The sequence below is a fragment of the Oryctolagus cuniculus genome, chromosome 11 (genome assembly GCF_964237555.1).
Source record: "Oryctolagus cuniculus chromosome 11, mOryCun1.1, whole genome shotgun sequence".
Lineage (NCBI taxonomy): Eukaryota > Metazoa > Chordata > Mammalia > Lagomorpha > Leporidae > Oryctolagus > Oryctolagus cuniculus.
This window is the reverse complement of record NC_091442.1, coordinates 80977372-81003677: the sequence shown is the minus strand read 5'-3', so window position 1 is coordinate 81003677 and position 26306 is coordinate 80977372. Positions and strand designations below refer to the sequence as shown.

Sequence of the window (26306 nt, the reverse complement as noted above, 5' to 3'; positions counted from 1 at the left end):
ATTTAAATTGATGTTTATTTTACTTAGCATATGAGATTTCTGTTGGCTATCAATTGCCCAATGACTAAATTGCATACACAAGCAGGATTTTAGGCTTTGGTAATGTTTTAGGAATGTCAGAGACATTCGTGCAAAACAAGCGTGATACAGGTATGTCCATTGTTAACACTGCCACCTGACTTCACTATTTTAAATTATCATACAGATAGAATGTGCCATGCCAAATGCTTACTACTGTCCAGGATTAGTGTTTCTATTGCAGATAGAAGTGTTGAGACACATGGAAAAATAATATTGCTTTTAAAAGAAATGAAGTGAGAGATTATATATAAAATACAAGATTAATTTATTTCTGGCAATTCCCAAAGAATCAGGTATATTTTCTCTAACTCTTGGACTATGTAAGCACTTGGCAGTGCAAGATGTGATGTGAGTGTGTTATACGTAGCCAAATGCCCATTGTCTACTCTGTGACTTCCCCAGGCATAAACCGGTCCCTTTGGGAAATATGTTTCAAGGACATCTAATTTATTCTGTGAGCTTCAGGAAATAATTTAGTGAGAAAATGGGTGCTTCCTCTATTCAGATCTATGAAAGCAGGCCCTGTTTCCTCTAAGGAAGAAAAAAAAAAAACATATCTCAAAGATAACATTACCAGTTAAACCGATGTCAACAATGGAAGTTAGCAGCACTTAATAATAATAATAAAAAAAAAAACCCTAAATGCAGCACCTTCAAGAGGAAAAACTGGAGAGACTTCAGAGAAGGCTGAGTGGAAAATATTTACAGGTAAGCCTCATTAAAGAAAGAGAAATAAACTAAGCAAGGATAAAGAACTTAGTGTTGTAGCGAGGTGATGAGACACAGTGGAAGGAGATGACAGAAGCTGTCTGCTAATGGACTTGAGGGACAAAAGGAGGAAAAAAGTAAACAAGAGCACTTAACCCCAGATTGGCAGTGACTCCAGGCAGTTTGGTTTGCTCTCATCAATAATGGGAAGAGGCATTTCTGAGGGCCACTCCATGACACAGGGAAAGAGGACACTGGAGAAAACATCTCGTTCCAAGGCCAAGCTGTTTTACCCAGAAAGGGTTGATCTAGCTCTGTGTGCTGCCAGAAAAAATTACATGTGCATAGCTGGGGGAGAAATTCAGACCTTTTTTATTTTTCATCCAATTCAAATAAAAACCAGGACACAATCAACATAACAAAAGATGTGCCGATTACTTAATGTAATTCTACTGCATTCATCAAAAGCCTTTCTCTCTTTAGAAGCCCATTCTCCACAAGCAGTTAGGTGTCTCGCGGAGCTAATGAAATGCATCATCAAAGAAGCACTTATGTTCACATGCATTAGCCAAAGTGTAGGCAGGGCCACCTACTGGGGAAGCGATGAAGTACAAGAAGAGAGTCCCCATTTTAAAATACCTCCTTCAGGGGCATGCTACTATGCAAGAAATTTCCCTCCAGTTGGGTCATTCGGATGTAGGGATCCTTTTCTCTGCAGGTCAAGATTAAAATGTAAGTCTGTTAAGTGAAAGGCAAACTAGACTTCTTTGTAGGCACAGTGCTCATCTGTGATGGGTAGTAGCCCTTTAGATGGCAACTTGGAAGGACCTCTCCAGCTTTTCTTCTTTGTAACATGTCCTAAGTTATATGAGTTGACCTGAGAGAGTTATGTATAAAATGATGTATAGAATCAGCACTGTATTCTTAAGTGCATAAAAATTATGAATACAAAATTATATAATCAGTAATAGTCACATTACAAGTAAAGACAATACTGTTTTGCTTAAAAGGAAACACTGAATACTTCATATATTATATGGTGAATAGATTTTCCCATGACTGAACTTTGACTCAGAAACCATATTTGCCACCACGGGTTGAAAGGATCACAGATATTTTAAGGACACCTATTTATGCAATTGTTTTATTATGTTGCCATTTATCAATAGCCCTCAGCATTTAGAGTGGTACTGATATGGGGAAATGAGGCAGGGAGTCCGGTGGAAATAGGTGAGATGGAATTTGTGCCAGCCCTGCATTGTAACTGTATCCCTTCACCTGTTAATCTGATATGCCTACATTCCCAGGATGCACTTGTGTCTCATCTGGGACCAAGAAGGAGGAGATGCCATGATGACCCCATGTAAGAAGGCACCATAAAAATCCCAGAACAGTTCATGCATGCTGAAACCCACCCCATTTATTTATTCAAATAAGGTACCACCCCCTAACTAATAACAGAGTCTGATTCAGGGGTGAGGGGTGGGAGGTGGAGCTCTTTTGCTATTTTGCCTTGAATACATTTGAGAATCTCTCTCTGGCCTTTTCTCCCACTTTCACCTCATAGACAACCCTCTGGCCCACTCATAACGGGTAGAGCTCAGTGTGGGGTGGCCCACACTCACACGTGAATGCATGTTCTCACTCTCTCTTTTAAATAAATATTGCTCTCAGTTGTGCACAAGGTCTAAAATAAAACAGATATCACTTAGCAAAGCTTGATTTTAATATGGTTATCAAAGTGACTCACAACATATTTCTTCTTTAAAAATAAACATGCTAAATATCTTTAATATTTAAACCCTAATAAAAGCTACAAAGTCGCCCAGTATACTCACATTTACCTAAGTCCCTGTAGGCTCCAATGTGAGCTATATTGCTCAAGAGAACTGCTGCCTAATAGAATTTTCTGCACATATGAAAATGCTTTGTTTCTGCATTACTCAACAGGGTAGACACTGACATTTGGCTATTGGGTTTCTTGAAGTATAGCTAAGATGGGCAAACTGAATATTAAATTTTATTTAATTTGGCTAATTTAAGTATAAATAGCCTCATGTAGCTAGTGGCTACTACTATGGACAGCACTGCTCTATTTTTTTCTGAGACCATTCCCCAAATTCTGGCTTTGAAAATATTGGTAAAACAACTTATATAACAAATGACCTACACAATTGAGTGGCTCATAGCAACAATCATATTAGCTCACATAGTTTCCATGGATCAGGAATTTGGGAGCAGATAAACTGAGTGGTTCTGGTTAGAGTCTTCTATTTTGCTGCAGCCAAGGTGGCTGCTGCTGGTTACAATCATCTGAAGGCTGGACTGGGGCTGAGGGATGCATCTGCACATGACTCACTCACATGGTTTCTGGCGGAAGAGCTGAGCACCTGTGGGCTGCTGGCAGAGCTCCTCGCTTTCTGGCCAGGTGCACTTCTCCATTGGGCTGCTTGATGTGGTCTTAGAACATGGCAGCTGACTTCCTCTGGAGTGTGCTATCCAAGAGAGACTATGAAAGTGCTTTTTATGATATAGTCTTCAAATTCATATCCTGTCACTTCTCTTCACTTGGGCCATCTTCTCACGCTTTCCCAGGCACATGAACAGGAAGCTGGATCTGGATCAGAAGTGGAGCAGCGAGGAATTCAAATCGGAGCCCATATGGGATGCCATAGCTATTCCCCACGTCATAGCACTGGCCCTGGACCCACCTGCCTTGGACCCAATGTTCTTATCACAGCTCTCTAAGGCTTCACATAACCATCCATTCAAATGTATCTCCTATAAACATTATTAGTTGATTATTAAAAAAAAACATGAAAAGTGTTCACATGATAAAATATTTTAGAACTTCAGTGAAATGGGCAGCTTCACCATGATCCCATTTTAATAATGATTGATCTCAGTTCACATATGTTCTAAGAATTCCATCTCAGAATAAGACACAATTCTTATAGTCTAAAACTATTTTGCTGTCTCCATATTCTCGGAGAAGTAATTTATTTCCATCTTTCACACTGATTAGTTGAATCTCTTCACCCTTTCTTTTACAGACTGATTAGACAGCTGCCACCATTTCTTGTAATAATTTTCTGAGAATTTTCTAGAAGCATAATACCTCCTTTAATTACAGTTTCAGATGCGTTATTTTCAACCAACACTTGGTCACAGAGCAGAGGGAACTTTTTAAATGCCTGTCCTGCCGTGACTCCCATTACCAGACCTTCAGGTCAGCTCTTGTGTGGCTGCGGGGTAGCAAATGCATCATCTCCTGAGAGCACAGTTAGAAACCAAATGCAATCTAAATGCAAGGGTGTACCTTAAGCGTTGCTGTTGATATAAAATCCAGTTTTAAAGAGCTATGTGCTTCAGAAATCCACCTATAAGTTCCCAAGTGCTATTTTACATTATAATTTCATCATTTAAAATTGTTCCTCTTTTCTAAGTAATTGGGTATCTATTCTGTGCAGAAAGAAGGTAAAGCAACCAGCAAGGTGTTTGGAATGCACAATCCAATGCCAGATTGGAAAGTCCCGTTGTACTGCACTCTTTTAGGAAGTCTCAGGGTGACAGCCATGCCCAACCCTCTCTTCGATGAAATGGAGGGCAGAGGCAGGACTCAAACCCAGGCTGTACGATATGGGACCCAGTCACCCCAATGTGAGGATACAGTTTCTATCTCCTCTAGAGGTCCCAGCAACAAGATGCCATGTTGGAAGCAAGTATCAGACCCTCTCTAGGCACAAAGTCTGCTGGCACCTTGACTGTGAATTTCCCAGCCTGTAAAGTATGAGCAATAAACTTCTCTAGTTCAAAAACTGCCCAGTTTATGGCATTTTGTTACAGCAACACAAATAGACTAAGAAACCACATCTGCCATTTACTAGGTATAAGACCTGGAGTAAGTTACTCTGATCATCTACATCTTAATAGCATCTTAAAAATGAGAATAATGAGTTGTGGCCCAGAGAGTTAAGCTGCCACCTGGACTGTGGAATCATACTGCAGAATCATACAGCAGTCACGGCTATGCCACATCCAATGAAATTCCCTGCTATTGAGACTGGGAAAGCAGCGGAAGTTGGCCCAAGTGCTTGGAGCCCTGCCACCAAGATGGGAGACCGATACAGAGTTCCTGCCTCCTGTCAGGCTGTTGTGGCCATTTGGAGAATGAACCAACAAATGGAAGAACTGTGTGTGTGTGCGGGTGCGCATGTGTGTGTAACTCTGCTTTTTAAACAAATAAATAAATCTTAAAAAATGTTAAAAGTAAGCAATAAACTCTACATAAAAGTTGCTAACGGATGAAAAAAATCTTAATCCTTTTTTTTTTTAAGATTTATTTTATTTATTTGAAAGACAAGAGTTACAGAGAGGTAGAGACATAGAGAGAGGTCTTCCATTTGCTGGCTCACTCCCCAGATGGCCACAACGGCCGGAGCTGCGCTGATCCGAAGCCAGGAGCCAGGAGCTTCCTCCAGGTCTCCCATGTGGGTGCAGAGGCCCAAGCACTTGGGCCATCCTCTACTGCTTTCCCAGGCAACAGCAGAGAGCTGGATTGGAAGAGGAGCATCCAGGACTAGAACCGGCAATCATATGGGATGCCGACGCTTCAGACCAGGGCTTTAACCCACTGTGCCACAGTGCTGGCCCCAAAAAATCTTAATCCTTTTTCAAAAGTATATTCCTGACTGGTGCCACAGCTCACTAGGCTAATCCTCTGCCTGTGGCGCCAGTACTGCGGGTTCTAGTCCCAGTTGGGGCGCCGGTTCTGTCCTGGTTGCTCCTCTTCCAGTCCAGCTCTGCTGTGGCCCAGGAAGGCAGTGGAGAATGGCCCAAGTGCCTGGGCCCTGCACCCACATGGGAGACCAGGAGGAAGAACCTGGCTCCTGGCTTTGGATCAGCACAGCGTGCCAGCCGTAGCGGCCATTTGTGGGGTGAACCAACGGAAGGAAGACCTTTCTCTGTGTCTCTCTCTCACTGTCTAACTCTGCCTGTCAAAAAAAAAAAAGAAAGAAAGAAAGAAAAAAGAAAGAAACAAAAATATATTCCTGTGTGTTACAAGGGCAAGGCACACTTGCGTTGTATCAGTTTTTAAACTTTATTTTTAAAAAAAAATTATTTATTTATTTGAAAGGCAGAGTTAGAGAGAGGGAGAGACACAGAGAGAGATCTTCCATCTGCTGGTTCACTCCCCAGATGACTGCAACAGCCAACAGTGGGCCAGGCCAGAGCCAGAGTCAGGAGCCAGGAGCTTCATCTGGGTTTCCAACATGGTTGGCAGGGGCCTAAGTATTTGGCCATCTTCTGTTGCTTTCCCAGGCACATTAGCAGGGAATTGGATAGGAAATGGAGCAGCTGAGACATGAACTGGCACCCCTATGGTATGCCAGCATTGCAGGTGGAGGTTTTACCCGCTACACCACAACACAGCTCCTTTAAATTTTATTTGAAACCTATTTTCCATTTCCACCTCGGTCTAAGGCAGGGCTTACTTAGAGTTCTTTCTGAATAAAGAAAGGCTCTGGGGTAGGACATTTGGCGCAGTGGTTAATATGCTGCTTGGGACACCTGTATCCCATATTGTAGTGCTTAGGATTGAGTCCTGCCTCTGCACTAAATTCTAGCTTCCCACTACTGGGCACCATAGAAGCAACAGGAGATGGCTTGACTGGTTGGGTCCTTACCACCCACATGGAAGACCTGGATTAAATTCCTGATTGCTGATCCAGCCTTGGCTATTTCAGAGGTTTGTGGAGTGAACCAGTGATGAGAGATCTGTATTTCTGTCTGTATCTGTTTCTTTGCCTTTCAAATAAGTAAAAAAAAAAAAAAAAAAAAAAAAATTATAAAAGGCAGAACGGGCTAAAGAAAACACATCCTAGTTTCCTCTGACCCTTGTATATATACCCTAATCCCACTCTTGCATGCTTCACCTTCAACATCTAATCATTTCCTAAAGGCTTCACAACCTAACACTATTGCATTTGGGATTACGTTTCAACACGTATTTTGCAGGCTACACAAACATTCAAACCATAGCAGGTGGGATTAAAACCCATAAACTCTTGCTCCAAAGGCCATGCTTCTACCTATTGTGCTGCTATTATCCTAAATGGAGCAGTTCCCTGCTCACTCTAGGATGATTTCCAAACATCTAATCCTAACATGTAAGGTCCCAAAGTTAGACCACGACAACCATGAAATGCAGTTACATTAAACTTTAAAAGCCACAGCCTCATCTTCCACGGTCCCACAACCGCAATGCAAAGGCTCTGCACCACCTCTCCTTGTAAATTTCCATCTCCCGAATCTGGAGATCCTTACCAAAGGCGGTGTGATCACAGGGAAACGGGCACATGGAGAGCACCAGGCCTCCCAGCTGCCACGTTTCATACATCTGAATTCTGAGGCTGTAGAACCCAACTTCCATGAACAATGCCATCTCTCATACTGCTTTATAAGTGTTTATTTAGGCTCTCAGCTAAAGAACAAGGGAAATGAAATTTAGTGCTGTGCTGTGTGAACATGGTCTGACTCTTGGATAATTTATTTTTATGACAGATTCCATTTTCTGCTGCTGGCATGATTACACGGGAAGACATTTGTCCACTGAGAGTACATTTGTGTCTTTTGCATGGGCTAACTCAGTGGTAGCATTTAATTTGTGAAATATTATTCACTTATCAGACTAAAAGACAGTACATGCTCAGAATTACTAAGTTTATTGAAATGTTAATACAAGAATCACTCTTGAGAGGCAAAAGGAACACCAGTGCTAAGCTTTAGATTGTCTCATTATCTTCAAAGTGCAGATATCATTGAGATGATTAGTTTCCTGGATAAATTTAGTTTGGAAGAGGTATGAATGTGAAATGTTGTGTTGCAGTCTTGTTTATTGTGTAAGGCTGTTGTTGAAAGCTGAAATATGTACAGAGTGAACGTGGGTAGGTACACTGATAGGGGATGGTGAGCATGTCTCCTTCAAAGAGCTCATCATTTATTGCAACTAGCCAATTGTTGCAATGGTGGAAAACAGCCCAGTGTTGCCAGATATCCTATTTTTAAGAGAAATGGGATTTCTGCATATTTATATAGAAGACTGTAATATTTAAGTGTTGGTAAATGTGTTAGGCCAAATTCTAAGACTGACTCCTAAGGAGCCCACTTCTGGTATAATCTCCTCCCATTTGAATGTAGATGAAATATGTTGATAATATTTTACTCCCCTACTGTTAGAGTCTGTAGCAAAAAGGTAATTATCTAGCTGGATTTTAATCAATACTATCAAAACACAGGAAGGTTAACACAGACATTTGCTGGCTTTAAAGGCATAGAGGCCACACCATGAACTGATCAGCCACCAGAGTTTGGGGACAGTCCCAGGCTGATGGCCAGCAAGTGGTGGCGTAGTGGGTAAAGCCACTGCTTGTAATGCCGGCATCTCATATGGGCACTGGTTTGTGTTCTGGCTGTTCCACTTTTGATCCAGCTTTCTGCTAATGGCCTAGGAAAAGCAGCAGAAAATGGATTAAGTACTTGGGCCCCTGAAACCTACATGGGACACCTGAATAAAGCTCATGGCTCCTGACTTCAGTCTGGTCCAAACTTGGCCAATGAGACCATATAGGGAGTGAACAAATAGATGGATGATTTCTTTCCCTCTGTCTTTCCCTCTATTTCTTTAACTCTGAGTTTCACATAAATAAATAAATGTTAAAAAAAAAAAAAGTGAGTACATCTGCCAACAACCTAAAAGTGCTTCAAATGAGAACACTCCCAAAATCAAACTTTCATCCTGATCTTGTGACACCCAGAGAAGTGAACCCAACTGAACTCACCCAATATATGGCTTACAAAACAATAACCTAATGATTAAGTGTTGTTTGATACTGCTATGCATATGTTTATTTTTTACCCAGCAATAATAAATGAATGCAGCTAGCAATTTAAATTATTTAAACATCTTTAGAAAGAAAATTAGCATGCATCACTCAATGAGGTATCAGTTTGCAAGCTCTGGCATTTGTGTTTCATTAGTGGCCTAAAAGGGTTCCAATGAAACAGACTCTGAGAACTTGTCTTCTAATATAAGCAGCTACACCTCGGGTAACGAATGGTAATGACTAAAAGTCAGTCTTAAGAGAAATTGGGAGCTGGGATTGAAGAGCAGTGGTTAAGCTGCTATCTGCAATGCTAGTACCCTGTATCGATGTCAGTCAAATCCAGGCTGCTCCAGTTCCTACCCAGCTCTCTGCCTGGGAAAGCAGCAGAAAATGGCCCAAATATTTGGTTCCCTGCCAATCATGTGGGACACTCGGAAGGAGTTCCAGGTTCCTGGCTTCAGTCTGGCGCACTGCTGGCCATTGTGGCCATTTGGGGAGTGAACCAGCAGATGGAAGGTTCTCTCCTCTCTTTCTGTAACTCTACCTTTCATGGAAATAAATATATTTTTAAAAAATTATAATGGAATATCCTTGTTTTATGGAAAAATTTTTTATTGAAATGCAAATAAATGTTATCCACAAGTGACAATAAGTGAAAACATAGGATGAAATGCATGAGTGTTAATAGAAGTAATTCATTGTTTTGTTGGTATTTTCTGCATTTAATAATTTGAAGTAACAGGCTAGTTAAGAAAGAGGAAACTTTCCTATACAATTTTTTTTCTGAAGAATTATTTGAGGATAATTGTTCCTTTAAAATTACATTGTCTGCCTCCAAAAATGTGCTTCCTTCATTATTCATTGAATATGTATTTTTAAAATATAGTAGGGGAGGCATTTAGCGCAGTCGTTAAGATGGCCACATCACATTTTGGAATACCTGGGTTCAAGTGTGGCTCTGCTCTCAGCTCTACTTTCTTGTTAATGTATAGACCATGGAAGGTACTAGGTGATGACTCTAGTATTTTGAGTCCTTGCTACTTATGTGGAAGACCTAGACTGAGTTCCAGCAACTGGTCATTGCAACCATTTGGGTTGCTAACCAGTGGATCTCTGTCTATCTCTCCCTCTCTCTCTGGAACTCTGCCTTTCAAATAAATAAATAAATCTTTAAAAAAAATCAACACAATCAGTAAATACTTTTTCTTGCAGCTTACAACTCTCTCTGTATATTCAACATTATTAACTGAATTTCTATTGTATTCAAGTCACTGTACTATGAATAGGATTCTAACAACAAAGAGAACCAAAAAGACACCCTAGCTGGTTAGCTTTAAGTACCTTATTATCTCCTTTCATTTTTTAAATTCTTCTGTTGTGTTTTAAAAAGTTGGCATGTTCTATTAAAGATACTAAGATTCCCCTCTCACAACCTCCCTGCCCCCCTCGCAATACTCATAAAAGTAAATTTGAAGTTAGAAAAAAACAAAAAAAAAACAAAAAAAAAACAAAAAAACATTGCGTGTATTCAGCTACAGGTAGAGAAGCCAGCCGGGGAATGGTGGGCTCTCCATCTCCTGCCTCGCCCTGCAGAGACCTGCCCAGGTTTGTTTACTGTGTGAAAACTGGTAAACTCGATTTGAACACATGCATATTGAGGACACATGGACAGCTGCGTGTCTTACCATTCCAATAAATTACTCCTCCTGCTTTGTTCTTAAATTAAGATTTAGGGCTTTCAAGAGCAGGCTAGGGCCCTGGAGAAAATCTGCTAGAAAACTGATAGTATTAACATGAGGTTTTTTTTTTTTTATCATGTTTTTATTTTATTTTTTTAAAATTGTATTTGTTATGCAAGTTTCATGTATTTCATATATGCAGATTTAGGAACATAGTGACATTTCCCCCCCTCCCTCCTGCCCATGTGCCAACCCTTCTTCCTCCCTCTCACATTCCCACTCTTAATTTTTACAAATATCTATTTTCAGTTTACCTAATGAACATATAGTTATCCCTACACTAAGTAAAAGATTTCAACAAATAGTATGAAGAAAAACCAAAAAACAAAAAAAACACTGTTACTCATTTTTTATTTTTTTTACAGCTGAGTAGCATTCCATAATGTATATTTATCATAACTATTCATCTAGTCAACTGTTGATGAACACCATATTTTTACTATTGTGAATTGCACTGAGATGAATATGGGGTAGAGATAACTCTTTAATATGCTTTATTTTGATTTGGGTAAATTCCCAGGAGTGGGATGGCTGGATCTTATGGTAGGTCTATATTCAGCTTTCTGAGGTATCTCCATACTGTCTTCCACAGTGGCTGCACCAGTTTACATTCCCATCAACAGTGGGCTCGGGTACCTTCTCTCCCCCCCCCCCCACATCCTTGCCAGCATTTGTCATTTGTTGATTTCTGTACACAAGCCATTCTAACTGGGTTGGAGTGAAATCTCATTGTGGTTTTGATTTGCATTTTCCTGATGGCTAGTGATCCTGAGCATTTTCTATAGTGTCTGTTGACCATTTGAATTTCCTTTCTTGAAAAATGACTGTTCGAATCCTTTGCCCATTTCTTATTTCAATTTTTTGCTTTGTTGTTGTTGAATTTCTTTAGCTCTTTATAAATTCTGGATGTTAACCCTTTATTAGTTGTGTAGATCGCAAAAATTTTCTCCCATTCTCTCAGTTACCTCTTCACTTTGCTAAGTGTTTCTTTCTTTCTTTCTTTTTTTTACAGGCAGAGTTAGACAGTGAGAGAGAGAGACAGAGAGAGAGGTCTTCCTTCCATTGGTTCACCCCCAAAATGGCCGCTATGGCTGGCGCGTTGCGCCCATCTGAAGCCAGGAGCCAGGTACTTCCTCCTGGTCTCCCATGCAGGTGCAGGGCCCAAGCACTTGGGCCATCCTCCACTGCCTTCCTGGGCCCCAGCAGAGAGCTGGACTGGAAGAGGAGCAACCGGGACAGAATCCGATGCCCTGACAGGGACTAAAACACGGAGTGCCGGTGCCGCAGGCGGAGGATTAGCCTAGTAAGCCACGTTGCCTGCCGTAAGTGTTTCTTTCGTAGTGCAAAAGCTTCTCATCTTGGCGTAATCCCATTTGTCAATTTTGGCTTTGATTGCTTCTGGGTCTTTTCCAAGAAGTATTTGCCTATGTCAATGCCTTAGAGAGTTTCCCCAGTGTTCTGAAATTTTTTACAAATGCCATGTTTGGGCTGTGGACCCCTCCTCTTAACTAGAATTCAAAACTCTGCTATTTGTACTGCCCATTGCTGTGGTGTTAAGGATGGACAGAGAGTTCTGCTATGGCTCTTTCCTTGTGAAATTCCTTTTCTTTTTAAATATTTACTAATTTATTTTGAAAGGCAGTGTGACAGTGAGAATGAGAGATCTTCCATCTGCTGTTTCATTCCCTAAACACTTGGAGAAGTCAGGGCTGGGTCAAGCCAAAGCCAGGAGCCACGAACTTCATCCCGGTCTCCTTCATGGGTGACAGAGACCCAGCTACTTGAGCCATCACCTGCTGCCTGCAGGGTGAACACTAGCAGGAGGCTGGATCAGAAGCAGAGGCAGGACTTCATCCCAGGCACTCTGATATGGGATGCAAGTATCCCAAGAAGTGCCTTAATCCATTATGCTCTAAGACCCATTCCACTGGTGTTCCCAGGCCAAAATATTTCCCTTTCATCAGCACTTACTGTATCTTTGAAGTCAACTATTTATTTACATAATGGGATAATAAAATTATATGTATTCAATAAATCAAATGTCTTTTCTTTAGAGGCCAAAATATTAAAATCTGTTTGAAAATGGTGAAGCTTATGTTAGTACCCAAACATTGGTGCTAAATCACTTGAAATGTTTATTTCCTATACACATGCATTCAACTAAGTTGTTCCCATTTGATTGCAAAGCATTGACTTGGAATTCCAGAGATTTTTGCTCAGTATAAATCACGTGCTTTATGTGAAAAGAAATATAAAATTATTTAATAGATATTTTGTATGCTTTCTAAAAATTGGTTAGACATCTTTATGGTACTGGCACATGCTAGAAGTTACAGCTGCAGGGGCAGGCGCCGTGGCTCAACAGGCTAATCCTCTGCCTTGCGGCGCCGGCACACCAGGGCACACCGGGTTCTAGTCCCAGTCGGGGCACCAGATTCTGTCCCGGTTGCCCCTCTTCCAGGCCAGCTCTCTGCTATGGTCCAGGAGTGTAATGGAGGATGGCCCAAGTGCTTGGGCCCTGCACCCCATGGGAGACCAGGAGAAGCACCTGGCTCCTGCCTTTGGATCAGCGCAGTGCGCCGGCCGCAGCACACCAGCCGCGGCGGCCATTCGAGGGTGAACCAATGGCAGAAGGAAGACCTTTCTCTCTGTCCACTCTGCCTGTTCAAAAAAAAAAAAAAAAAGAAAAAGAAAAAAGAAAAAAAGTTACAGCTGCTTGGCCACGGTCTTTTTCTTCTTCTTCCAACTATCACTTGGGTTGACTTCCCCACAAAATGTAATGATGTGAAATTGCTAGAAGCATTTTTCCATGCTTATTTTCAAATTTCTATTCTAGTCTTGACTTACTAATATTGTTAAGATTTGCAACTTGACCTTTTTTTTTTTTTTTGAAATTAATGATCACACAGTAACTGTAGGTCTGATTCTAGCAGTATCAATATTTGCTTGGCTGGAGAAATGCTTTCATCTGTTTGCACATGATCTATTTTCTAGCTCTCTGGAGGTCTTGCATATCCTTTGCAATTCATTCTGTGAGAAGGAAATTCCCAGAGCAGACTGCAAAGCCATGGTGTCCTGCAGGAGTGATGCGGGAGTTCGCTCTCATGTAGTTTGTTCACCAGCTGGTCACCCAGAAACTTCCCTCCGTTATTGTGCCATGCTAATGACATAAAGCCCTTTATTTTTGAGTTCACAATGAAAATAACAATAATACTGATTATAATTTTATTTGATAGGCTAATTAGTTTATTGCACATAAAGCAATTATTTGTTGGAGACATTAATAATTTCACATTTCTGATCATCTCCCCAGTATTGCAGACACCTTTTTTTCAAGCTAGTTACAAAAAATTTCAGTTGGTGCTGAGAAAAGCAAACAGCTAAAGGGCACAGTATTTAAAAAAAAGACTAATTACTGGTTGCACTCAGAGGGACTACTTCCAGCGTGTTCTCTGTAGTTAGCCCTGTGGCTTCTGCAGATGAACAAAATTTCTAGCACATGGTATTAAACAGAGTGTACATAGTCAAGGAAATACAGTGTTTTATTTTGTGAAGAAATAACCACCAATTTTAACATTTAAGAAAAACAACTTAAAGACATAAGACAAAACATCCTTGCATTTTAGAAGTACTTCTACAGATTTTGGACATTCCTAAAACACCAGGTTAGCACTTAGTTAGTTGTTGTGGGATAGGGATTATGGACAAAAGAAGTGAATATGCCAAAGAGCTATTTCATCCAGATCAGGAAAGTACTGCCTGAATCTATTTCTTTTCTCCCATGTTTAGTCTGCATTTCCATTTAAACATATTTGTAGATCTTGCCCACTTATTCTGCTTTTTACAATTTCTTAAAACAGTGCCTGTTTTTATAGGTTAATATTTTTGATAGTTCCACAGTGTAATTCTGATATCCTAGGAGTCATTCTATAATTTCAAATATCTTTAGGAGATTATGCTTTATGCTGATCCTTCTTTTTTTTTTTTTATTCTAGAGAACAGGAGAATTTTCAATCATGCAAAAGAACAATTTGAGGAGGGTCTTTTTCTTTTCCAAATGGAGGATGAATGGTGGTGCTATGAACTGAATTTTTATGTCCCTACAAAATTCATATGTTGAAATCCTAACCCCCCAATGTGAGGGTATTAAGTAAAGTGGAGTCTTTGGTAAGTGACTGTATCCTGAGGGTTGAGCCCTCATGAGTGGGATTCAAACTCCTTTAAGAGAGCTGCCAGTGAGCTCCTTCAGCCCTTCAGTCATGTGTGGTCACCTCCCGAAGAAACCTTGCATAAGAAGTTGACACCCACCAGACACTGAATCTGCTAGTATCTTGGTCGTCTGTTGTTAATAGACCATCTAGTTTATGGGATTTTTGTTATAACAGCCCAAATGGACTAAAGCAGTAAGACACTTTTGTTCTAGAATTACAGAGTAAGAAGAAACAGGAATATATATGAATGTGTGTGTGTCTGTGTGTGTAGCTGTTTAATTGAAGGGGTTGACATGTCCACTAAGAAGTCTCTGTTTTTTCACCTGGTGTTTTAAGTTAAGGAATAACGTTAGAAAGGAGAGACCAGGAGAATTTTCAGCAAAGTTAGAGGATTCAAAAAAGGGTCACAGAGACCCTGAGACAGGTATAATGAACTGTTGTAGCCAGAAGTGGGTGTAAAGGGAAAATCAGTATTGGTATCCGGATTATGTTGTAAAACTTCGGCTGGCGCCGCGGTTCACTAGGCTAATCCTCCGCCTTGCGGCGCCGGCACACCAGGTTCTAGTCCCGGTTGGGGCGCCGGATTCTGTCCTAGTTGCCCCTCTTCCAGGCCAGCCCTCTGCTGTGGCCAGGGAGTGCAGTGGAGGATGGCCCAGGTGCTTGGGCCCTGCACCCCATGGGAGACCAGGAAAAGCACCTGGCTCCTGGCTCCTGCCATCGGATCAGCGCGGTGCGCAGGCGGCAGCACGCCAGCCATGGCGGCCATTGGAGGGTGAACCAACAGCAAAGGAAGACCTTTCTCTCTGTCTCTCTCTCTCACTGTCCACTCTGCCTGTCAAAAAATAAAAAAATAAAATAATAAAATAAAAAAAAAACTAAAAACAGGTGGGCATTTGTGTCTGGGAGAAGGCTCTGCATGTGATCTGATAAAGCTGCTTGCCAGCTTAGCTAGACCTCTGCTGTCCTATTTACTAGTGGCTACCAGGTATACAAGGTTATTCAGCACTTGCCTGTGATAACAGTTCAGGAACTCCACTTGAGGCCAATTTATTGGTAAGCAGCTAAAATCTAATTTTAAAATTTATAAATAAGTTAAGTATACTTGGAACAACATAGGTATGTCAGTATATTTTTTAAATTGTAAATTTTTTTGATTTGTAAATATAGATCAAACTGTCCTGATAAAAATATAATGTCTCAATAAATGGGCTTTTTTTTTTTTTTTTTTTTTTTTTTTTTTTTTTTTTTTGACAGGCAGAGTGGACAGTGAGAGAGAGAGACAGAGAGAAAGGTCTTCCTTTGCAGTTGGTTCACCCTCCAATGGCCACCGCTGCCGGTGGGCTGCAGCTGGCGCACCGTGCTGATCTGAAGCCAGGAGCCAGGTGCTTCTCCTGGTCTCCCATGCGGGTCAGGGCCCAAACACTTGGGCCATCCTCCACTGTACTCCCGGGCCATAGCAAAGAGCTGGCCTGGAAGAGGGGCAACCGGGACAGAATCCAGCGCCCTGACCGGGACTAGAACCCGGTGTGCCGGTGCCGGGAGGCGGAGGATTAGCCTACTGAGCCAGGGCCCCGGCCTAAATGGGCTTTAAGTATAAAATATATGCTAGGTTTTGAGAACAGGACCAAAAAAAAGAGAAGAAAAAGTGAGATATATATAAAAAAATCTTATTTAAAAGCATTTTAGCTTCATTGTATATTAAAATGGTATTTTTATATTGAGATAACTTATTGTATTAATTTCACCTGATTCTTTTACCTTATTAGTGCCAGAAAAAGTTTGAACTTGCATATATGGCTGTCCAAAGTGCAAAACACCTCACACACATGCAAAGATCTGGGAATTCCCTTGCCTTGAGGAGGAACTACTGATGCACTGATGTTGAAACCACTCTCCTCTACCTTCCTTCCTGGCCCAATTCCAGGCTGCACTTCCACCCTGAGCCTGACTCTGGCTCCTCATAGTTCTGGCTTTCAGCCTCAGAAGTGCAAACACCAGGCTTACTCTTGAACCTTCTTAACCCCACAAGTAAGTGGCTGAAGAGATCACCCAGTCCTTTGCCCTTCAGCAACTCAAGGAAAGCTGAATTAATCAACGTGAATAGCTTACCAGGAAAGTCATTCGCCTGGGAGCTAGGCAGCCCACCTTGGAAGGAGTGGCCAATACTTGGCTAATGATCACCCTGCCACATTAAAAAGCTCTTCAGAGTGCTTCTACACCTTGAAAGAATACCATGAAAATAAGTAGCTGCATCTAATCAGCACATCAAGTTAGGACCAAGCTAGACTGAATACAACTCTGTAGATACTTAGAAGTAATCAAGTGTTCTCGCATAGGCTACAACTAGATTTCTAGATAACCTACTATCCTATGGGGATATCTGATAGATACACATTATTCATTTACAAGCAATATGTAGAACCATTCCCATTACACTAGTTGTATTTTATTATTTGTCAGTTTCTTAAAGTATAAAATCTACAAGAACATAAATGAGTTGATACTTTTAGGAGACATCACAAAACATGAATAGGACACAGATTTTCTGACTCTTAATTCAATGGTTTTTCCTTTATGGTATCCTGGTTTTGAATGTTGCATTAGATACACATAAACATGTTAGATACGTTGGAAAATGAACTATAGAGATCTCCAGCATACGTCTCAAGTCATTCTCAGTCTTCTCCATTTGGTCAAGATCTCTTTGGTGTGGAACCATCCCGAAATGAAATTCACATCTTCACTTCTTCTTTCTGTGCTAAGGGTTCCTATTTTGATCTTTTCAGCTGCCACCTGTCTTCTAAGTTCTAGCATTTCATTTCCAACTGCCTGGTGTATTTTCTTGTTCCCAAAAAAACCCCACACATTTAAATTGCACTATATATAACTAAAGCATCTTAAAAAGACTTGAGAAGAAAGAAAAAGAAAACTTGATAGAAAGTAGGAGCACATTGCATCAAAAGAGAGAGAGAGAAAAAAAAACAAGCAAGAAAGCAAGATACAGTGGTTTACCTTTGCTGAATAATACAAGTCCTCTGGTTATCTGTTTCTTCTCTGGTTAGCAGTCAGCATTCTATGTACTAATGTGGTTTCACAGGAAATACCACACCTGTAGGAGAGTTGTTTTTTTTTTTTTTAATTTTGATGCATTTATTTAACATACACTAACGTTTACTTGGTATCTCTATCTTCAGGAGTATTTTTACTTAATGTTTATTTGTAGAGAATGCAATACTTTCTAAGCTGTGAAACTGCAACATAAGTGGGACACTATATCTGCAGTTTTAGAAAAGCAATTAACTTGGAGTTTTGACCTAATCTGAGGGATCAGAAAAGTTTGTCTAAAGAAATGGCATTTGGGGTAAAGGCTTTGCGATAACAGAAAGCAAATTACTGTAAAAGAAATAATGTCCCTTTGGTCTGGACAAAATATTATAGCTTCAAGTAGTTCATAATCTCTTTCTTTGAATAAATTGGAATTATGACAAAACACTTAGCAATTTTCAACAGTTGCTTAATTATTTATAAGATTAATATTTGTACTGGGGCACTCACCAGTATTTGTAGCAGTCACTCACTCATTCACCTGACAGTCAAGAGTCCAGGCATTTTAAATAAATATTATTTTCTGTTTTATCTAATCTACATTTTATGTACATGTCTCTGCTAAGAAAGAATCTTTAACATAGTCTCCTAAGGGATTTACCATGCAGCAAGATTATAATAAAAGTTTGAAACATGCTAGTAGGTACCCTGTCTGGAAAGCTGTTGTTTCAAGAATTGCTTCTAGGTTCAACAATTGTTCATAACCATAGAGAACAGAGCAAACATGGGGTCAGCGAACATGCTGTCAAAGGAGCCAAGGGATAAGCAGGATCCAGATTTAGCAAGGACTTCTAATGGTCTGGTACTTGTCTCTCTCTCTCTCTCTCTCTCTCTCTTTTTTTTTTTTTTTTTTTTTTGATAGGTAGAGTGGACAGTGAGAGGGAGAGACAGAGGGTCTTCCTTTTCTGTTGGTTCGCCCCCCCCCCCCCAATGGCCACTGCAGCCAGTGCACTGCGCTGATCCGAAGCCAGGAGCCAGGTGCTTCTCCTGGTCTCCCAAGCGGGTGCAAGGCCCACGGACCTGGGCCATCCTCCACTGCCCTCCCCAGCCACAACAGAGAGCTGGACTGGAAGAGGAGCAACTGCGACAGAATTCAGTGCCCCGACCGGGACTAGAACCCGGTGTGCCGGCGCTGCAGGCAGAGGATTAGCCTATTGAACTGTGGTGCTGGCCATGTCTCCTTTTTAAAAACAAAATGTCAGGGGATGCATTTGGCATAGGGGTTAAGATGCTGGTTCAGACACCCTTATTACACACTGGAGTTCGTGAGTTTGATTTTACACTCTGGCTCATGACTCCAGTTTCCTGCTAATGCAGACCCTGGGAGGCAGAGGTTATGCCTCCAGTAATTGAGCACCTGTGACCCATAAGAGAGACTTGGATTGTATTCCAGCTACTGGCTATAGCCCTGGACCAGCCTTGGCCATTTCAGGCCTTGGGGAGTGAAACAGCAGATGGGACTGCTCTCTCTCTCCCCTGTCCCCCACCTCTCAAATGAATACATTTATAAAATAAATACAGTTTTTAAAAAGGTATTTCCATGTCTTTGATTAGTGAGGTGTTTAAAAAGGAGCACCAACTGTGCCTCTCTTTTGTCTTGCTTGTCTTTGCTGAGGAGAGAACAACTAATGGGCTAAATAGTACATTATTGAATTCAATACTATTTTTAATTCAGGGAAAATGATAAGTAATCATTATTGGGTTTCTCCATCATACAGGAGCTCATCAGCTCATAGAAATTAAACAGCACATTCTAAACTAAAATCTTACAGGAAAAATAAAGTTCTTAAGCTCTTTTTGTCCCCAGGAGACGGTAAATAGCAATAATAATTCCTATATGATTGTAATTCTTATAATTTGACCTTAGTATTCTACAATGGCATAGAAGAAATGAAGATGTGAACAGTCAATTAAAATAATTGCTTATATTAACTACATTTATAACATATTGGGTAATGTTTACTATTGTATTAAATTAATTCAAAAGATTCTTTTCACTTTTTTTATTGTGGCCACAAGAAATTTAAAATTAAATATGTTGTTCATATCTGTGGTTCGCTTGCTAATTCTATTTTGATTGGATAACACTGTTACGCTGATATACAAAGAATGAGCTTTACAGAATGTAAATGGGAGCATCTCCTTCATCTCTTTTGCATTTCTTTATTTAAAGGGAGACTATATTTTTTAGGATGGAGAGAGAGAGAGAGAGAGATCTCATCTGCTTGCATCATCCCTACTGCCTTCCAGGGTCTGCATCAATAAGAAGCTGGCGTCAGGAGCAAAGCCAGGAATTCAACTCAGGGATGTGGATGCTTTAACTGATAGGTTAAACACCCACTCCATGAAGCAGACTTTTTCTGATGAGGCCTATTTGTTATAAAAATGTTCAATTGTGATTGTCCAAAAGCCTGAAATAAAGATACTTGAATTTCTCCTAATTCAAACAGAATTCACTGGTATTGTTGATTCTATCAGTATCTGAAAACACTCTGTAACAACTGTTCTGTGGATTGTCAGTGGACTTCTCATTGGCATTTTTATGGTACAGAATGCAGGTACCTGTCAAAGTTATTAGTGAAGAGATCCATTTTTAACAGGAGTGCTTCTGTTTGTCCATGGCGTTTGTCCAAGTGTCTCTGATTCCTCAACAGGTGCCTGGCACATATTAAGTATACTGTAAACTTCTATATGAATTAATAATAGCCAACAGTTACACAGCATTTAAGTTGTGGTCAGTGATTTTCTGAGGACTTTTAAAATATTTAATCTTAAAAACTCATATGAGTTGATACTAACATAATCCGATTTCATAAGTGAGTGAACTGAAATATAATTTTAATAAGACTCCAATAGTACACTGAATATATTTACAGATTGAATCCTGAGATTATGTTATACTGATGTTATTAATTTATTGTGATGTCAGCGTTAAAACAACAGCTAACATTTACTGAATTTCCCTGACTGCTTTACAGATATAAATTCAATTCTCTCAACAACCTTAACAAAGGACTACAATTACTGCTTCCATTTTTATATATGAGGAAATTGAGTGAAAGACACTATTTTAAAATAAGTTTCTTTGCATACTGTTTTCAACAATATTTGAATATATAATACCTCATAAATATTTTATAATATAAGGGCTATTAAAGTAGTCAGAATTTTGGACAGCTATGTACTGTTCAAGGCACTTGCAGTAAAGAACTCATTTGATCCCACAATGATCTGTGAGGGGCAGATACTATTGTGACTTTATGGGTGAAGAAAGGGAGGCACATAGAATTTGAATAAACTGGCCCAGGTCACAAGACAAGAATGACGACAGTACTAGAATTCAGGCATATGCAGTCTGCTATTGCATTGAACAGAATCATGTTTAGGTGACAAGGTATCTAGATTCAGATGAAATTTGGAAGCTTTCTGTATCTCTCAATCCAAGTAAAGGAATAAATTCATCAGTTGTAATGCATTTTGGATGACTGACCCATTGTAACTAATACTTCCTCCCCCATAACTGTCCTAATTCAAATTTTTTTTTGTTTGTTTTTAGAATTAAAACACTGCTAATACTAACCAAACATACATTCCAACTAGCAAGGTTAAACTGATGCCTGTGGTACTTTTATAAAATTTTATAATTGTAAAGGGAATTTCTTTTTCTTTAATGTAATCTTCTTTACTTACAAAAAGCCACAACCCAAAGAATACTTTTTCATTAAAACAATCTTTAAAACTAAAAATTCAAAAGAGAGTTTAAAGGAATAAAAACAAAGATACATTTAATGAGTTTACTTAACTCAGTGAATATCAACATTTTATTTTATATCAATACTTATTTCATCACCAAGAATTTAGGACTATAAATAGTTTTCTTAAAAATACTCACTGAATAGGCAGGCGCCGCGGCTCACTAGGCTAATCCTCTGCCTTGCGGCGCCGGCACACCAGGTTCTAGTCCCGGTTGGGGCGCCGGATTCTGTCCTAGTTGCCCCTCTTCCAGGCCAGCCCTCTGCTGTGCCCCGGGAGTGCAGTGGAGGATGGCCCAAGTGCTTGGGCCCTGCATCCCATGGGAGACCAGGAGAAGCACCTGGCTCCTGCCTTCGGATCAGCGCGGTGCACTGGCCGCAGCACGTGGGCCGCGGCGGCCATTGGAGGGTGAACCAACGGCAAAGGAAGACCTTTCTCTCTGTCTCTCTCTCACTGTCCACTCTGCCTGTCAAAAAAAAAACAAACAAAAAAAAAAAACAAAAAAAAACCTCACTGAATAAATAACTAATTCAAAAAGATATATTTATTTCCTTGAATTTTTTTACCTACTTAAAAGCTATGAGGCCCTTTCAATGATGATTATAAAATATAAATATACACACACTCTCAATGATGGCAGATTAATAGTGTAAGCAACATTTTAAAGCTCGACACTTCTTGGTGCATAACTATTTCATTTTTCTCCAAATACAGACACCACACCTTGTTGTCAATAAATAATTCCACTTTAATGGCAAAGTAATAATTTAGACAGATACAGGGTGCACATTTGCAAAAAAATATATGCAAGCTGGTTTACAAGCTAGAGGAACAATAAACCAATAGAAAATACATCATCCAGTTAAGTCCATTGACACCAAGTACTTATTGTTGGGGCTTTACAAAGACTACAAAACTTTTCAGATGATTTATTTCACTGTTTCTGCCTATTTACATGATATGTTACATCAAAAATGTACAAAATATAAAATGTATACAGACAAATGTTTCACAAACTAGTTTAAGTTGTAAACTAGGTGGACCTACTGGGATGTATTGCAGAAAATTGTTTTTATGTTCATGTTTGGACTGTGTTCTCAAAATGGCAGGGAAAGATTAGCAATTTTCTTAGATCATGTATTATACAAGGGCAACTAGTCACTCGTCCAGCTACATAGATTGATGTTTCACCACAGATTGATCCATGTTTGAGGCTTCAAAGTCAGGGTGACAATTCTACGTGCATAAATTCAGTTCCGATTTCCCTTAGGGCAATAGCACCAAGTAAAGACCTATACACTTAATGACACTCTGAAAACTGCACAGATGTCTTGTGTTGTTGTTCTTATTGTTTTTTTTTTAGCAACTGACCCATGGGTGGTCACAGAGAGTAGCACCAATTACACGTCCTAGAAGTAACACATTTTCACCCGCGTAGAACAAGTCTACACGATGGCCTAGCCCTTGGGTTTTATGGACTTAAAACCTGTCTTCTGTGTGTGGTGGTGACTTCTCAATGACTGATCAGTTTTCATGCACTCTCTTTAAAGCCTGCCATGATGGATGTACTTGCAGACAGTTTTACTTGTCCAAAAAATGGGTTGGCTTCATGTACAGTTTTGAAGCATGCTCACTCTAGCACTGATAGCTCCTGCATAGTCATAACAACTGTAAGTACAGGACAAACACACCAGATAATAACAGCTTTGAGGGTTTGCATTCTGTATTTGTTTGCAAAGTACAGGAAATCTCAGCAAGTGAAACACCTCTTAACACCAACAGGATAAAATACAATTTTGTTTGTGTATGTGTTGATTTGTGCAAGTTTCAAAAGTTATTATTTACAATACCTACCCAGTAGACTGTGCAAATCTAACCTTCTTTTACAGTATAAACGCTTCTGCTTCCACAGTGACTTTACTGCTTCAGTGTTCTTTAATGCTGAATTTCTCATGTACAACAATAGCAATCAAAACAACATGCGCCAAAACGAATTGAATAATAATAATTAAAAAAAAAAAAAACAGAATAGGGAAGGAAAGCCGAATGGTTGTGCTCATGCTGCATCTAGTGCTTCCAGCTCTGCTGGTTAAAAATTCAAAATCTCCCGCCTTCTGAAACTCTTTCACTCAGACCTGGGTAGAATTTAGCCACATGTCTCTTAGCTTGTAAGTGACAGTCAAAGAGGGTTGCTGGGTTACTTGATTATGTGGGAGGATAGGCAAAACAATCTATTCACAAGACAAAAATACTGATCTTTCTCCTATCCATTTCTTCAAAAAATTAAAAAAAAAAATAACAGAAAGATACACGAGAGAGATGAGGCTACTGTGTTTCATTAGTGTTGTTTGGTTGTAAATGAAAAGACTGTGGAAATTACCAATGGTTTAGGATTTAAACCAACTGTTAAACTGTCGTAAAAATCTGTTTTAAGGCAGTGAGACAGCACCATAGGAAATGTTCCTTCTTTCACTGAAAAGGCTCAAACAAATAAAGCCCTAAAAAAGCCTTTTGTCAGTGTCGACTAATAATTGTTATAAAACTCTTGTTAAGGGAGTGGGCAGGTGGTTTCAAAAGACCACTGTGGTAAAAACAACCTTATAAAACCTGTGACTCAGACATAAAAAGTTGGTGGAGTGCATCATGAGAACATGGCAGTTAGAATGAAATTGGCACTTCTCCAGACTGCCGCAGTAGTGTTACTCTGGTGGTTGCACAATTCCATTTGTGCTTTTTGGAGGCCTGGCCTCTCGGGTTCATTTTGGAATGGGGTGAGCGCACAACACAAACACTACCGGAGCCCCGTGACCAGCACCATGTGGCACAGAGGTTGGACGGATCAGAAGAACGGACCCTGCCTGGGGAGAACAGCCCCTCAGAAGAAACAAAAGAAGGAACCGAAAAAAGGTCTGCATCGTAAACTTCTACCGAGGAAGAAAATAAAGTCCAGTTTGGCTATCTCATGTGCAATCTATTGAGTTGCCCTGTCGGTAGGGTCCTTTCCAGTTGAGTAACGGAGCCTTCTACCACTCCATGGATACAAAAATGCCTAGAAATAAAATAAAGTTAAGCTTCTATTCCAATTTAGCATCTTGGTGGTTCAGACTTAGTTCTGCTGCCTCCGTGGGGACCACCACGACTCTGGGTCAGGGCCCTTGATTGGCTGCTTTCATACTGGCAGTGGTTTAGTGAAAATACCTTTCTTTTAAACATTTTGTTTTAAAAGCATAGTCTTTTCCCCTAACTATTTTTCACCCTCTAGAGGGTAGATTCAAGAGATGAATCCAAAATGTCTTCATGGTGGCTGGTGCTATCGCTGTCGCAGCTCTGTGTGCCCGAGTAATTGGCTGCTTCTTGGAGTTTCATTAGCATATTCATCTGAAGAAAGGAAAAGAGACATCCATGTAGGCAATGATGCATTGAGCAAGCCAGTCCCATCACAAACAAAGCCCTGAGCCACACACAGGAACCGCCTCACCCCATCCAAGAGAAATGTGAAAAAAACAATTTTAGATTTTTCATTCATTGCCCCTGGCTCTTAGACTATTTCTCCCAAACATGACTCCAACGTCGAGCCATAAGGACAAACTAGGGCCTGTAGATAAGTCTTTTATTTGGGGCTGTGAATGAATACTGCTCCAGCAGGGAGACTGGAAAAGAAACTGTATCACAGCTGGACATCTGGGATCATGGCTGGAGAGACCGCCAAGCAGCTCAGCTTTTTGGCTGGAGGAGCAGCAAGCACTGAATGGCAACTGAAAGTCCTGAATGTTCATACACACACAGGCGCGCACACAGGCGCAGTCCCTGGAGAGCAGGAGGGGATGGCGTAGAATGAAGCCAGCTGCTGCACACAGCACACCATCTGCTGTTCAGGAGCTGACCTCCAGGGGAGGTGACTGAGTGAGACAGACCATGAGCATTTCAAGAGGGATAAGGCAAGATTCGCTGTCAAGTTTCTGTTGTTGTTAGATTTCTGGCTGCAATATGATTGATATATCACTGAAAACAAAAACCACCTCCTGGAACAGTAGCGGCTGTCTCCAGTTTCTCAGCCTCAGAGGAGGAGGCTGATGTTTGTTCTAGGAAAAAGGACTTTTGCGTGAAAGCACCTGGGGACAAAGGCAGCTATTCCACGAATTATGAAATAAAAGGCTTGGATTTTGATAGATCTGCAGCTCTATTGTTAGAGATGGAAGCTTTAAAAAAAAAAAAAAGGTGGTTGAAAAGCAAATCGTGGATACATGGTTCAACAACTGGAGAAAGCACAGGAAAATTGATGTGTATCTTCATGGTGGCAGAGGACTTGCTTTCTTATCAAGGTTTCCATAAACTGTAATGATCTTTATGGGTATTACCTACTGTGTATAATTTTAGTATTTTAAAAAGCAATAAAAGTTGTTTTTTGTTTCCAACTTAAAGATAGAAAGGAAAAATCTAAGGAGTTTTGATTATTTATTATTGTTAGGATATATATGCTGTGTGTTCAGTATAAAATGCATGTTCCATAAATGCTCATGAAACAAACGATAAGCTGGTAATCGCCAGTTTCAGTAAAAATGCCTGTCTGCCAAAGATGCAACAGTTACTGTATATTATGAAGTGATGTTAATCATCTGACAGGACAATTTATTTTCAAACCAATTTTCAGTCAGATTCTCTGAATGTATGAAATCAGTTATAGAAGTCCACAAAATGAAAAAAGTTGGTGATAATCTTTAAACCCAGAAGCCAAAAAGTCAAATATTGCCATCAACACAATTTTTTTCTCTCCTCTGTGTCTGTCGCGTGCTCTCTCTCTCTCCCCCATTTTCTCCCACCCA

The 26306-nt window shown here is 40.2% G+C and overlaps 1 protein-coding gene and 1 pseudogene across 6 annotated transcripts in view; both read right to left on the bottom strand.

Annotated features, from left to right (window-relative positions):
* Positions 1-3691: 3691 nt before the first annotated feature.
* On the bottom strand, positions 3692-4506 carry LOC100357824 (10 kDa heat shock protein, mitochondrial pseudogene; annotated as a pseudogene).
* A 17704-nt stretch (positions 4507-22210) lies between these two features.
* Positions 22211-26306, bottom strand: part of NAV3 (neuron navigator 3) — a 430062-nt gene continuing 425966 nt past the window's right edge. For all 6 annotated transcript variants that reach the window (XM_051846465.2, XM_008256837.4, XM_051846466.2 and 3 more), the window contains one exon: positions 22211-24861. In XM_051846465.2, the coding sequence (XP_051702425.2) occupies positions 24742-24861 (120 nt within the window). In that variant the 3' untranslated portion in view covers positions 22211-24741. The remainder of the gene's footprint in view (positions 24862-26306) is intronic.